The 15,709-nt window shown below is 29.7% G+C and overlaps 1 protein-coding gene across 1 annotated transcript in view; it reads left to right on the top strand.

Moving 5' to 3' along the window:
* The window catches only part of Asz1 (ankyrin repeat, SAM and basic leucine zipper domain containing 1), a 42,667-nt gene that overhangs the window by 12,466 nt on the left and 14,492 nt on the right, over positions 1 to 15,709 (top strand). The window contains exons 5-10 of the mRNA XM_046422507.2: positions 9,286 to 9,397; positions 9,979 to 10,113; positions 11,825 to 11,949; positions 12,801 to 12,876; positions 13,801 to 13,857; positions 14,867 to 14,976. Coding sequence (XP_046278463.1) covers positions 9,286 to 9,397; positions 9,979 to 10,113; positions 11,825 to 11,949; positions 12,801 to 12,876; positions 13,801 to 13,857; positions 14,867 to 14,976 — 615 coding nt within the window. The remainder of the gene's footprint in view (positions 1 to 9,285; positions 9,398 to 9,978; positions 10,114 to 11,824; positions 11,950 to 12,800; positions 12,877 to 13,800; positions 13,858 to 14,866; positions 14,977 to 15,709) is intronic.

Here is a 15,709-nt window from a genome sequence, read left to right as displayed (position 1 = left end):
ATTTTTTATATCTTTGAATATAAAGTATGTTAATACTAACTTGTTTTCTAATTGTAGGTAAATATGTGATACGTCTTTCTTTTCAAAATACAGGCAGAAACATTCTTTTGGAAACAGTTTTTTAAAATAACTTGTTTAGAAAATGTTACTGGAAAATGTCATTTATTTTGTGATTTTATTCTTGTCCTACTTAAATGTATAAATAGTCAATACATTTTGTCATACAATATTAAAATAATATGTAGTCCATGTGGTAAAGTGTGAGCTTTCCTTGACTAAACAAATTTCTTGAACTTTTATCTTAGAGATATCTGCTTTAATCAGTTTGGCCAGTGTTTTCATTCTCTTTTATTATTATTTTAAATTACATACACACACAGTTCTTTTCACTCAGAAATGTGTTTGGGATCTTTGTTAGTACTTAGTAGTATTTACATTCTTGTGTTGTATGGTAGTTTGAGTAATGTCTCATGAGTCGGATTGCCAAGGTTTGAATCCCTGCTTTATTATTTACTAGCACTGCAATTTGAGTTATTTATTTGTTCAGTTTATTTTTTATAATACAGACATAAAAATGTCACTCACTTCATAAAAGTGTTTGGTATTTAAAACAGTACCCAGTCACAGAGTAAGCCTTAAAATATTTGCCTTAACAAAGATGATGATGATATTCTTGATACATATTAATTCTGCAAAAGACTTGTAGAAATTAAAATGCTGAAAAATTTTGTACATTCAAAATTTTGCAAACGACATCCAAATAGTTGTCTAAAAAGTTTTTCCAATTTACACTGTGAACTATGTGAGAGAGCATCCATTATTATCCATTAATAATTAGTATTAACATACTTTATATTCAAAGATATAAAAAATTGTGCTCTATATGTGTAATAAGAATTGTAATGCATTCTGCTATTATATATGTTAAACTTTGTGGTTTTATCAGTCTGATGGATAAAAATGAGCCTGTGATGGTATAAGGTTTTTTTTTTGTTGTTGTTGTTGTTTTTGGAGAGGGACTAATGAGCTACATCCCCATCCTGAGCATTTTTGTAGTTTTTATTTTCTAATTTTCAGTTCACTACAACATCTTTCCTTATATTACTAACTTTTTATATATATTTTTATAAATTGCCTATCAATCCCCTAATCTTTTTATTTACCTGTATTTTCCTTATGTGTTAGAACTGATTTTATCTTTGTTAGCAATTTTACATGTATGTAGTAACAACCTTGGTGTTCCATAGCATTAACGTGTCTGTTCATATACTTAGAAATCAGCTGGTGTTTTTAAAAGCAGAAAATGAACAGGACAAAGGTAAAAAAATAAATTATTCTACTAAAATGAATTCCCTAAAGAATTATCTGTTGAAGGCAGGGAACTAGCATATGAGTTCATAATTTATTATTTATAAATTATCTAGATTTAGTATGTTGATCCTCAACAGTGTAATAATAATCAGAAGTTTTTGATGAGAATACAAAAAATAAACTTAATAAGCTTTAATAAAGTTATTTGTCCTTCATTTGTCATTTTTATATTGTTTTCCTAATTGTAAAATTATAGTATGAGAGTAAGAGTCATAATTTTTCATTATTAAGAAAAAACTGTAACTAGCTACCCTATTTTTGGGTGGGCAGGGTACTGAGCCACGTCCCTAGCCCTCTGTTTTATTTTATTTAGAGACAGGGTCTCACTAAGTTGCTTAGTACCTTGCCATTGATGAGGCTGGCTCTGAACTCGTGATCCTCCTGCCTCAGTCTCCTGAACTGCTAAGATTACAGACATGTGCCACCATGACTGGAAGTTACCCTATTTTAAAAAAATCAAAAATCATTTGTTTGTGCAATATCTTGGTATCAGAAATTCATGCTCGAGATCCTGTTACTTATTCTTTTTATGACCTTGGCAATCTTGTGAAGTTCTGCAAACTTCTCAAGTTCTGGCATCCTTGTTTTTTCTCTTATACCTTTGTATAAGTCAGTTTTGGTATTTATAATTAAATTCCTAAGATAGACTCCTTACAAAGTAAAGAGGCTTATTTAGCTCACATCTTTGGAGGTTCAAGGATATGGCACCTGTATCATTTTACTTCTGGTAAGGACTTACAGAGTTCATGGCAGAAACAATGGTGGGAACGTGTGAAAGCAGGAGTCATATCTCACACAGAACCAGAGACTGGGTGAGGTGAGGCTTGGGCTTTTATTATAATCTTTTTATGAGAGCTAACCAGGGACACACAGAATACCTTTCAAGGGAATTCACCAATTGACCCAAGGACCTCTCACTGTGCCTCACTTCTTAATGTTTTCACACCATCTCCTACCTCCACTTTGGAGACCACACTTTCCACACATAAACCTTTAGTGGACTTCCAAACTATATCCAAACCATAGCAACCTTCAGACATATTTTGTATTTTGCCAGATTTTATAGCTTTTTTCAGTGTTAGTTTAATAAAATGACTGATGGCTGGAAGTGGATTTCTAATTCCGAGCATTTTATCATTATCAATAATAGTTTATCATAATTGTATCATTAATCTCCAAGCTATGATTGTTTTAAGCAGATTAAAAAAGAGTACACAATACTGAAATGTACATAAATACAAATTAACTATTTTACCCTTAGATCAGAGAAATTACACCATTGTCAAGTAATGTTTTTCCCCTTGCCAGGTTGAGAGTTTTGTTTTTACTTTTCTTTGAATGCCCTCTAGTGGAGGTTTTATTGGAATAACCAAAAAGACTTTTTATTAAAGACTGTATCGTCCAGGAAAAAAATTTAATTCTGGTTTTACATAATGTACCTAAATTTTCTTTTAAAACAACACTTTTTAAAAACTGTTAACTAAAATTTTTAAGGAAACATGGTAGAGGAAGAAAAAGTTACTTAATATCACTAGCAAATTCAGCTGGTTTTTGTTAAACACTTAATATGTGTTAAGCCGTAGGGACAGAAAATGGAAGAGCCAGTCCCTGCTTCAAGAACTTGACAATACAGTAGAAAAGATTACCATAGAATAGGCATTTTCCACATAGTAAGACATCCATGTAATAGAGGATGTCTCAATGCACAGAAAGTAGGAAAGCTTAACGAAACTAGATAACAAGTGAAAGTTTCCTAAAAGCTAATTTCCCAGACTTTAGTTTTGGAGAATGAATAGGAGTTAAGTCAATTAAAAGATGGTATGAATGATTATTCAGGAGAGAGGAAGGGGGAAGTAGAGAAAGAGGAAAAATCATGTTTCTTTCAGGTAGTTTTAAATAGTACAACCAAAAATGGGTCAGAATTTGGCATTGGCTAGATAATTACCTCCCATAATCCAAGCTACAAAAAATAGGAATTTGATCCTGAAAGCTGTTGAACAATTTAAGAAGAATGAACTTATTAATGTTTTTTAAAGGTTATTCTGACAGCGGTGAATTGAAACCAGAAGATTATTGCGCTTGCCAAAGCCATGGATTGTATATTCAGAATTGTAAACAGCAACTAATTTGCATGAATATGAGCAACACTGGTTTCATTGGCTCCACTGTACTTCAAAATAGAGTTTTTTAATTTTCATTTTTTTATTTAAAATTCTCACAATAAAAATTTCTATTACAATTTTGAAAAATTTTATTTTTCAAAATTTTAATGACTCTTATGCTGATAATTAAAAATAAAAACTCTGTCTTGTCTTATGCTGATAATTAAAAATAAAAATAAAAAACTCTGTCTTGAAATACAGTAGAGCCATTGAAACCACTATTGCTCAGGTTCACATGGTTTTACTTGCTGCTTACAACAACTTCAAATACACATTTGGATGGTTTTCAGTTTTTTAGTGTTACACGAAAGTACTATGGAGAATGTTTTTGGCACCTTGCATGGATTTTTTGTTTTTTTTTTACAGAACACATAAAGTGAAATTACTGAGACAAAAGTTTATGCATATTAAACATTGTGAGAGGTGTTACTAAATTATCTTTTTAAAAAACATTTCTTTAGTTTTATTAAATTTAAAAAAATTTAGTATCTTTAGTTTTAGGTGGACACATTATTTTGTTTTAATGTGGTGCTGAGGATCGAACCCAGTGCCTCATGCATGCTACATGAGCGCTCTACCACTGAGCTACAACCCCAGCCCACTAAATTATCTTCAGAAAAAGTTGAGTAACTATCTGCAAGAATAGTTGAGAGGCCATACATAGTGACAGCACTAGATATTTTCTTATGCTCTGTTTTACAATCTGATTTGCAAATAATGATGCCTCATTTTTTGCTTACATGCTTTTCAGTAATCTTTGATTAGTGTTAGACATTCTTGTTACATATTTATATTTGTGTATTAATTGCGCATGTCTGTTGGGAGTTTATTTGGTGGTCCAAATGTATTTTACTTGTTTACAAGATCTTTCTGTATATTTCATCTTACAGAATTTTTTATTGTTATATGTGAGGAAGGTGCTGTTTCTAATTTGTTTTGTATGTATACTTTAAAAGAATTTTTATGTTGTGATTTTTATTCATCTTTTGAGAAAAAAAATTTAGAGACCTAATTTCCAAAAAAAGTATCAGATGAAAATTTAACAAGTTACTTCTTTTAAACTTCCAAGGAACAGATTACACTAATTCTGTCTAAATAGTCCTAGAACATAAAAAACTAGAAGCCTTTCAGTTCCTTTTTTAATAAAGCAACAACACTGTTCTGAGATTACCTGTCCCCCAAAAAACAAATACATCAATCTCAGTTATAAACATAGATACAAAATCCTAAATCCTTAATGAAGTATCAGTAAATTTAATGTTATCAGTAAATTAAATTAATAATATACCATGATCAAATAAAATTCATGTCAACTATGGAAAAATGGTTCAATATTAGGGAAAATATTTTAGGTCAAGGTATTTTTTGTTAAGATAAGGAAGGTTACCATTATAATAGATGCCAAATGGCATTTTATGAAAGTTAAAAATCTATTTCAGATTTCTATTTTTATAACCTTCATAAAGTTTGATTAGATGAATAGTTAATTTTATAAACATATATCTGAAGCCAAAACTAGTCATATGCTTAATGGAAAAACACTACCAGCACTTGCATTGATGTCAGGAACAAGAAAAGATTCTTATAAGCAGCCTTTGTTTTTGCTTTACCATTGTTTTAGGAAAGATTAAGCATTCTAGTTATGCAAAAAAAAAAAAAAAAAAAGCAAGAAAGAAAATGAAATGTAGTTAATAAAAATAACTAATAATGACAAAGTGGTTTTTTTTGTGCCTGGTAGTTTTCTTACTGAACATTATTATTCATTATCACAGATTATGGTAGTATAAAAAATAATTGCCACAAGTGTAGAAAGTATTTTTTATGCATATGTGTAGAAACTGAGGCAATAAAAACTTAAGAAACATGCTTAATATTATTCACCCAAGAAAGGCTGAAAGTTAGATTTGAACCTAGTATAAACCATAGTTTGTACTTTAAACCAGAAGTTGACAGACTTCTAAAGCTTTATTGGAATACAGCTGTGCTGATTCATTTATGTCTTGTCTATGCCAATATTCATGCTAAAACAGCAAAGTTGAGTGGTTGTGGCATGCATATCCCAGTGTGTTCCACCAGCCCTAAAAGGTATACTCTCTTGCCTTTTACAGGAAAATTTTGCTGACCTCCAACTTATGACATTAAACTCTGTTCCCTCAGATTAAGCCATTAGATCTTTTTTTTTTTAATTAGGAAAGAGAGTACAAAATTATAATTAAGATTATATTGATTATATATTTGGTAAACCCAAGATAATCAACTCAGAAACTGTTAGAAATAAAAAAGTATAAAATGAGATAGTTTTTTAATACTAAACTTCAAATTTCATTTGGTTTTCAAATCACAAATAATGACCAGTTTGGGAACATAATGATAGTATAGATCCCATTCTAAAGAGCAAAACCAAATATGTAGATACAAGTGAACAACGAACATGAATGACATGAATGGAAAAGAAATAACTGATGAAAGAATCAGATGGGAACTCTGGCAGTATCTAAAAACTGCATTAGTAATAGGCAAAGTGAAGGTTAGTGACTTGAGTCTTCTGTATTTAGAGGATCTAAATGGTGGGTGTACAGCCATAAATCACTAAAATCTAGGCAAGGTAAGCATCATGAAATGAAACAGGGACAATAAATTCTACAAAAGATTGACTTAGATTAGTGAAAATAGAATCTAAAAAGGACTTTATTGCTCTGAGGAATAAAAGAGGGATTTGCCTTTACAAATAACAAATAGGGATTATGAAACAGGTACAGTGAATTATGAAAACCATTGTTGACTATTAAAACTAAATAAAATGAAAAATTGCAGAAGAGACTCAACTGAAGGGTGTATTAATGGACTAGAAACTAGATATGAAGAAATTGCCTAGAGTACAACACAGAGGGTAACACAAGGAAAAGGTAAAAGAAATGAAAAATCTTGGCAGAAACTCTAACATGTATCTAATAGGAGTTCCAGAAGAAGAAAATGGAAGGTATGCTGTATTTGAAGCAATAATGGTCAAGAATATTCCCAAACTGAAGACACAAATCCTTAGGGTTAAAAGATCTATTGTGCTCATGGCAAATTAATACACAAATAGATAGCATATACATTTTAATTTAAAATTACAATAAACACACGTCACAGTGAACTTCAAAATACCAAGAATAAAGCAAAATTCCTTAAAGTTGCTTACTAAAGAGACAGTTTACCTAACAAGACAATTTCTATACAGAAATTTCTATCGTATTTCACAGTATAGAAGCTATATATGGAAGGAGACAAATAGTCTGAGAAATAAACTTGGGATCTGTAATTATATCTTTAGTCATTCTGCCATTCAAGAGTAAGGGCAAAATAAAGACATTTTTGCGTATACATCGGAATGTAAAGTCATCATCTTGAGTAGAGGCACAGCTAACATTTTGAGTGCAGTTGTACTATGTGTTGCAGGATATTAAGAGCAAAGAAAAATATAATGTTTAATAGATTTTTTTTGTTAAGCATAGAGTCACCAGATTTTCAAGAGGAAAATGTAATGAGTAGTAAACCAGCAAAAACAGAAAAGAATTTTGTCAAGTATACCAGTCATTATACTAAATGTGAACGTAGTTGATTTATCACCTAAAAGACCGAGATATTGCCCTAAAAACAACAACAACAACAACAACAAAAATAGCTAAATCCTGATCATTAGAATGGTTGAAGAAAAAGAGTGTGAAAGTCACTTTGATATTAAACATTACTAGTGTTAAGTGAAGTAAAACAAAGGAAAATTTCTGATAACGATAAAAGTCAAAATTAATGAAAATACAACAAGCTAAAAAAAAGTTGTTTGTTAGAAGGAGCAAGCAGAACCAAATTGCAGTAGTTTGAAAAGAGTAAGACTTCTTTACATTGAATCTTTTTTTTAATATTTATTTTTTAGTTGTAGTCAGACACAATATCTTTATTTATGTGGTGCTGAGGATTGAACCCAGGGCCTCGAACATGCTAGGCAAGTGCTCTACCACTGAGCCACAACCCAGCTTCTACATTGAATCTTAATAAAATGAAAATTAGCATTGAAAGAGTGTCAGTAGCACAAATAGTTACCATGTTACTTGAATAGATCAGTTAATATAATTTTTAAAAATTTTACTGTGGAGTTAATGAAATTGTTACTTCATTAAACTTTAACAAGAAGGAAATACTAGAATTACTCTTTTTCCTTTCAGAATTGTCATGCAACATTATTGCTGGTTTCACTTAGACAGTATTAAAAAGTCAATTAATTTTGGATAAGCTAGACTGGATAGGATTTTGCTGTTCCATTTGATAAATTCAGCTTTTTTCAGTAGTCCGAAACCAGTGTAACATTGTTCCCCTGAAAAGGAACAACTTGGCATTTTTAAAGAGAATTAAGTGGACAAGATTAAAAGCATGGAAAACAATTATGAGGCTTTTACGATAATACAGGTCAGAGAAAGATGATATGGTTTGGACTACTGCCATGGCCAACAAGGTGATGAGACGTGCTCAGATGCAGAATATATTTTGAAGGTAGAGCCTGTAGGACCTCCTGATGACTTATATATGGAGTGATAGAGAAGACTCATTAATTAGTCCTGTGCCTGAGTAATGAATTTAATGATGGCTTAGTGAAATAGGAAAGATTTGAGGAGGTTACAGATTTGGGCTTTGTGAGGGGGATGTGGAATGGAGGAGAGACACCAGGAGGTCTCATTTAGATGTAGTAAAGAATTAGAATAATTAGTTGATTCATAATTTCATAAAAAGCATGTACTTTTTATGTTTGCTTAATTATCCAGAAAATCCTATCTTCACTTTATAAAAATGGTCTTTCTTAATAAAACAACTAGGTAGGGAACATTCAAGGTAAAGGAGGGAATGTTTTAAGTTAGCATATAGTTTAAAATAAGACAATCGAATTATACTAGGAAACAGAAGAAACAGATAAATGTGTGAATTGTTTTCTGCTATAAACATTGGTATGAAATAATCAAATTCAGAATATACCTAACACTAATAATCCTTATAGAGAAAATTTCTGTTTATAGGTATTGTAAGTAATAGGAATATCCAACATAAACTTTCTTAGATAAAAATGCAGAATTTTGAACTTATTTTATTTGTTGTTTTCTGAAGTTATTTGTTTGTAAATCAAATCTCCCAGAAAGTACTTTTAAAAAATGTTAGGCAGGCTAAATTATTGGACTGATCTCTTTCTTGATTGGAGTAAGCCTTCAACTCAGAATAAAATTATTTTAGTCTTAAATTAAAATAGAATCATAATAAGGATACATTAAAAAATAAGGGAAAGTTTTAAATTTTACATTTTTTGGCAATTTGCCAAATAAAATGTAATAAGCATTTAGAATGAGCAAATCCAGTGAAGTAGGAGCCTTATTTGTGTAATTCATCACTGTATCCCCAGCATAAGCATAGTGCAGGTAACCTAATAATTTCCTAGGTGAATATATAAATTAATAAATCATTAGAAAGTGTGGTTTAGTGATATTTTAATACTTTTCTTCACTAGAGGGTGCTGTGTTAGCATTCAGTACTTTAAGTGTCATCTCTTTTTTTATATTTACTTTTTGCTAGAAATTAAATTTTTAAATCACCTGACTTATTAAATACTTTTATGCCTTTTTTTGCTTTCAAAATAATACTGATAGTATTGTGTATAATTAAATTCATGAAATTGAGCAGTTGTTAATGGCAGTCTTAAAACAAATTTTCTTTTTTTCTTCCTCCTTAGAAGACTTATGACTCCTATAATGTATGCTGCACGGGATGGTCACCCTCAGGTTGTTGCTCTCCTTGTTGCACATGGAGCAGAAGTTAATGCCCAGGATGAGAATGGTTATGCTGTAAGGAACACTTTTACAATATTTCTTTTTAATTTTTGCTATTTTGTTATTATTGTTGATAATCTACAAAATAGATATTTGGTTGTTTTATTACAAAGAGGGTTTTTAAGAAGTAATAATTATAGAAGAGCTAGGATATTATCACTGGTGAAAAACAGCAACAAATGAATAGAAAAAAAGGAATTATTTGACTCTTGTAGTCATTATTCATGACAAAAGTTATAATGTACAACAAAACCTGGACTCTGAATATACTAAGGATTCTTTTTTTGTAGAAAACATTTTGGTGATTGGCAAATAAATCAGTTTGTTCCATAACAGTGCCTAACTTTAAAATATTATTTGGTTTTATAAAATCAGTGAATATTGCAATCTGCTTTGCAATTATAGCGTAGGAAGTATGTTTACATTACAATGTGGGAAATATGTTTATATTATATTGTTAAATGAAAAGATTGCATCATCCTGTTAATTAACCATTTTCTCTTTTTTATTGTGCCATTAATACTCTTGGAAACATTTTCTGTCTATCTCATGTACACTCCTTCTCTTTAAGCAATCCGCTTTTCCTCCCCTTATAGGCTTTAACATGGGCAGCACGTCAAGGTCATAAAAATGTAGTTTTGAAGTTGCTTGAACTTGGAGCTAATAAAATGCTACAAACCAAAGATGGAAAGACACCAAGTGAGATTGCAAAAAGAAATAAACATCTTGAGGTAGCCATCTATATGTTAAAGTAATTTTTCTGTGGTATGTCACATTATCTTATGTAGAACTTTTATGTTATTTTGTTGGAATTCACAAGTGTAATAATAGTTTTTCAGATATTATTAAATGTATAAATAATTTTTTATCCAACCAATTAATATTTTTCTACTATTCATCTACTAAATTAAGACATTTATAATATGATAAGTTATATAAAAAGATATTGCTCTTACTGTGTTGCTAGTAATGAAATTAGACTAACATTACAAACTGGTTTAGATTTTTTTAAAATTAACTTACATATTGCAACAGTAAAGTATCAAGATGGACTTAAAACATTGTTGTATAATTTTAATTTGTAGATGTTAGACAATTTAAACATTAAATCCTTTAAGCAACACTTATTCCTATATGTGTGAACAAGCTATGTGGTAAAGTGATAACATACTCGGGTGTATGATCTGCTGTCATTCAGATTTTAAAACTCAATGATAAATATTTGCCATATATTAAATTAGTTTATGAATACAAACTTTTGGTTTATATATTAAAGCTTTAGCCAGAGGTCTGTACTTTCTAAGCATAGATCAAGTACAATACCATTGTAAATTAAGTTCAAGAGTTCATAACACTGAGATTCTGAATTTTAAAGTATATGAAATTCTGCAGGTTCTATCACATAATTGTCAGACCATGCCACTTACATTGCATGTAAAATAACTTTCATTAATTTTTGAGCAGTCTAATAAACATGCATATTATTTTCCAAATAAAATGTACATTTCTAAAATTATTCTAGAGTAGAGACTAATTGCTAAAGTCTTGCAAAATTTCAAAAAGAAAGCCCACAAGGTAGTGCATGCCTATAATCTCAGCAACTTGAAGGCTGAGGCAGGAGGATGGAGAGTTCAAAGGCAAGCACTGCAGATTATTGAGGCACTTAGCAATTCAGCAAGACCTTGTCTCTAAATAAAATATAAAAAGGACTAGGATGTGTCTCAGTGGTTAAGCACCTCTGGGTTCAATCTCCAGTATACTAAAAAAAAAAAAAAAAAATCAAAAAGCTGTTTGCATTATTTCTTCTAACCTTTGAAAATTTGAAGACTAAAACTCGGTTTACTACATTAAATTTTGGGCAGATGATACTGAATTTGATATAATAATTAAGAGCGTCACAGGTTATATTGAATCATAAATCATTTATTAACATGAAATTTGATATTATATTTTGACTGATTACATGACATAGCCTTGAAGTTAGATTGTAAAACTAAGAGGTTAGATTGTAAAACTAAGAAATTTTACCACATTGCTTTGAGGTATATAGTTGGGATTTGTATATATTTAAGCAAGTTTATTGCTTCCTTCCCACTTAGCAGTGTATTTCAAGTACTACCTTACTACTTAATCATTCTTAGTCATTTGTTAAAGTGGTGTTTTAGTTTTGTATTATGTATTACTAAAAATACTACTTTCTTTCTCTAATTTTACTATTTTGAATTAGTTAAAACTCTTTTCTGGTTATTTTAGGTCAAGAAAGCATTTACTTGATTTTATAAAAGTTAATTCTCAGAGCAACAGGTCATGAAAGTTCTGACCCTTACACCTTGCTAAAATTTTATTTTCCAGTTGAAAATTAATCATGTGTCATTCGTTTTAAGTGCAATTGTAGTATATAAAAATATTAACTATATTTGATTAATTTGTGAATCTTTTCAGATCTTCAACTTTCTTTCGTTGACTTTAAATCCTTTGGAAGGAAAGCTTCAACAGCTAACTAAAGAAGAGACTATTTGTAAACTATTAACAGCAGATTCTGATAAGGAAAAAGATCACATATTTGGGTAACATATTTTAGTTCAATGGAATTCCTATACAGAAGTTAAAAATGCATGCTTTTACTACTTATAGTAAATGTGGTGACTTATTTAAGATATATGATATTTTAAACTTTGACAGGCATTTTTAAATATCACTTAGAAATGTCTGGATTTTAAGTGCATTGTTCTTCCTAATTTTAGACGGTTTTATTTATGTGTACTAATATGAATCGTATAACGACTTTGGCTTTAAATGTAAACTTTTAGTAAAATACCAATAAAATTTATTTTAAGGGATTCAGCTTCTGTGTTAGTATTCAAACTGTATTATCCCTTGCTTCTGAGTATTTTTAGCATATTACTCATTTTTTAAACTAAAACTAAAAATATTTTTTCCTGAATACTATTTTTTGGTATATGACCATAAACTATTCTTTACCCCATTTAAAGCTGATATTTAATTTTTACTTATCACAGTTGAAGAGATTTTTACATGCATAAATTTTACAAGGAATATATGTTAATGAATATTTTCATTCTTAGGAAAGATGAACTACATTTTACCATCAGCATTTTCTCTCATATCTTTGTTTAGGAAACCCTGCTTTGGGTTGAGGGTGTAGCTCAGTGGTAGAGCACTTGCTTAGCCTGTTCAAAAATTCCTAGATTCAATATCCAACCCAAGGGTGGGCAGGAAGAATTAAGACTTGCTCATTCCTTTGGTACATCATCAAATCTGGAGTGTAAATTTACAAATATATTCTATATAGACTCATTCTTACTATTCTATTTTTTTCTGTAAAATATAAGTATATATTTATTAGTTGTACATTTATGGTCTGTTCTGAAATTGACATTGCTATAAATATGTATAGTTCATACACAGCATTTGGAGATCTGGAAATATTTTTACATGGTCTTGGACTGGAACATATGACAGACTTATTAAAGGTGAGATTTTGGGTAAACTACAATGAGTTTTATATATATGTTGATTTGTTGTTTAACCTAACATTAAATTTCAGTTCATAAAGATACCTATGAATTAATGCTATACCTTTTCTGCATAATTTGCAATACATCTCATTTTAAACTTGTAGTAAGTATCCCCAAATTTTATTATTATAGATATTTAAATAAAGTTTATGCTGGTTGAATTTGACAATTTTTGCCAGCTAAGTCCTCTGTAAATATGTAAGCCATTTGTTTTTGAAGTTGCTGATTTTCTTGTATAGAACACTAGAAGCATGATTTTAAACCAAACAAACCTGACATCAGATTCTTGCTCTGGTTATTGACTGAAATACGTTACTTAAACATTTTTTTTTTCCTTAAGAACAGTAGTAGCTAACATAAGGTTTCTTGAAAGTTAAATTAGATCATATGCCAACCATTACCTAGGTGCCGTAAGCATACATTGTGGATTTGAGTAGATGAGAATTACTGTGAGGATACTGAAGTAGTAAAGTAGTACTTAAAATAGATTCCCCTTAGGAGTGTGCACATTCTGTTCAGGTGTTTTAGAGTTGGGTTTTATTGAACAATTTTGAAACTTTTTTCTATTTGGAGAACTCTTCAGTATAAATATAATTTCAATTCCATTTTATAGATTTGTTTTCATGTAAGCAAAATTGAAAAGTAATTTGAAAGTAATCATTTTTTTTGAATCTGGAATACTAGTTATATTTATACTTTTTTTAGTGAATATATACTATCTACCCAATAGTGTAGTTCTCTGTCTACATCTCTATCCCCTCTAGAAAGCTGGAAGTGGTTTAAGAGTACAGCAGTTAACTATCTTATGTACACTTACCTACTTTGCTTTTTACTATTTATATTGAAAGGTGATGGGGTTTTATTTTCCCTTTTCTACAGGAAAGGGATATAACTTTAAGACAACTTTTGACCATGAAAAAAGATGAATTTGCAGAGGTTAGTATCATTTTCAAAACTCCAGATATATTGATTTTTTTTTTAAAATTGGGCCTCCTTTTATTTTATGTTTCAAAAATTCTAGGGTTACAGACTGTGATTGGTATTTTTTAGGTTCTTGATTAAATATGATTATGAATAACCAATTCTAAAATCTGATTACAGTATTGTTACTTTAGAAACATTCAAAGACTTAAAGTTTTGGTTTTGTTCCTTCAGGTGGCCATGATATCTCAATTAAAACCAGTGTTTTATTTCCAAATGTGAATAGATTTGTAAAATAGACTTCTTAGAAATAAGAAGTATTTTTTAAATGTTTGTAGGCATAGGTATGTGTCTTCCAAATAGTACCACTATTGTTGGTCTTTCAAAACTATCAAGACATTATTTTGTTCATATATGAATGTACAACCAGTGGAACTCCACATCATATACTGCTACAAGAAGAGGATCCTAATTAGGATAAGTTATACTCCATGTATGTATAACATGTCAAAATATACTCTAGTGTCATGTATATCTAAAAATAATATTTAAAAGACATTATTTATTTTCACATCTAATAATATTAAGTAACAATTCAAAAGTAATGTGAGAAATATTAAAGATACTTTAATAGGCTATCTAAAAAGCAATGATTTTGTTCCCTGAACACATCAGAAACTTGAAATTATTAGTATCACTAAAAATCAAAACAAGCATACTACTTAAGTAAATCAACTTGTATCTTGTTGATTTGACCATTATGTATTAAAATCTAGTAATTGGATTTGTTAGTCTATTCCAACTATTATGTATTGCAAAAAAATTACTGTAATTAACGGTATGCCTAAATATTTTAATGATGTAAATATCCTCTTTAGTTACACAATCAAACCATGTTTTAGTATATTATTTTCTAATATGTCTGTTTTTCAGGATGCAAGTAGAAAACTTCTTTGATAATTTTGAAGATTAAATTATTCAAGTATAATTATCTTAACTGCACCTTAAAATTATTTCTACTTAGAATGGAATTACCTCTAAAGATCAGCAGAAAATTCTGGCTGCTGTTAAAGAACTGGAGGTAGAAGAGATAAATTTTGGAGAGTTACCTGAAGTGGCAAAGTTGGAAATCAGGTAAAATTAACTTATCAATTTATATTAATATTATTTAGACTCAACTGTTCTTTTTTAGTTTAATTTTGATCATGTCTATGTCATTTGATTTGATAATAATATTTTCCCAAGGAAACAGATTTTGGAATATTCTTTGCTCAGAAATGGGATGCTGTGCTATTCCCGGTATAGTTCTTACTCCCTTTAAATTATTTTAGATGTCATACTGAAAAAATCAAAGTAGTGATAGTTTCTCTTATGTTAATAAGAAAGCATTTCTCATATGAGCATGTTCAGCCTTTACTATGTGAGAAATTGTTGTCAAGCTATAAATTTCATTTCCAATAATATAAATTTGTTAAACACTGATTGTTACTAATCCAAAATCTACTTTGAAAATAATATTTTATTAATAAATTTAGAGAATTGAATGTTTTTTAACTTAATATTTGATTTTAAAATAATTGTAGATTCACATGATATTTCATTGATACACAAGGAGGTTCCATGCATCCTTCATGCAGTTTGACCCTCTGTTAATATCTTACATAACTGTAGTACAATATCAAAACCAGAATATTGACATTAGTGCAATCCAGAGTTTATTCATATTTTACCAGTTATACATGCTTTCATTTGTTTGTGTGTGTATATATAATTCTGTGTGATTATATCATATGTAGTTTCATGTAACCACTCTCAATACTTTTAATATCCCTATACCATAAACTTCCTTATCCAACCCCTTTACAGC

Source organism: Marmota monax, unplaced genomic scaffold, assembly GCF_021218885.2.
Source record: "Marmota monax isolate L192 unplaced genomic scaffold, Marmota_monax_Labrador192_F-V1.1 WCK01_AAM20220418_F8-fsc00027, whole genome shotgun sequence".
Taxonomy (NCBI): Eukaryota; Metazoa; Chordata; class Mammalia; order Rodentia; family Sciuridae; genus Marmota; species Marmota monax.
This window is presented reverse-complemented; position numbering and strand designations above follow the sequence as displayed.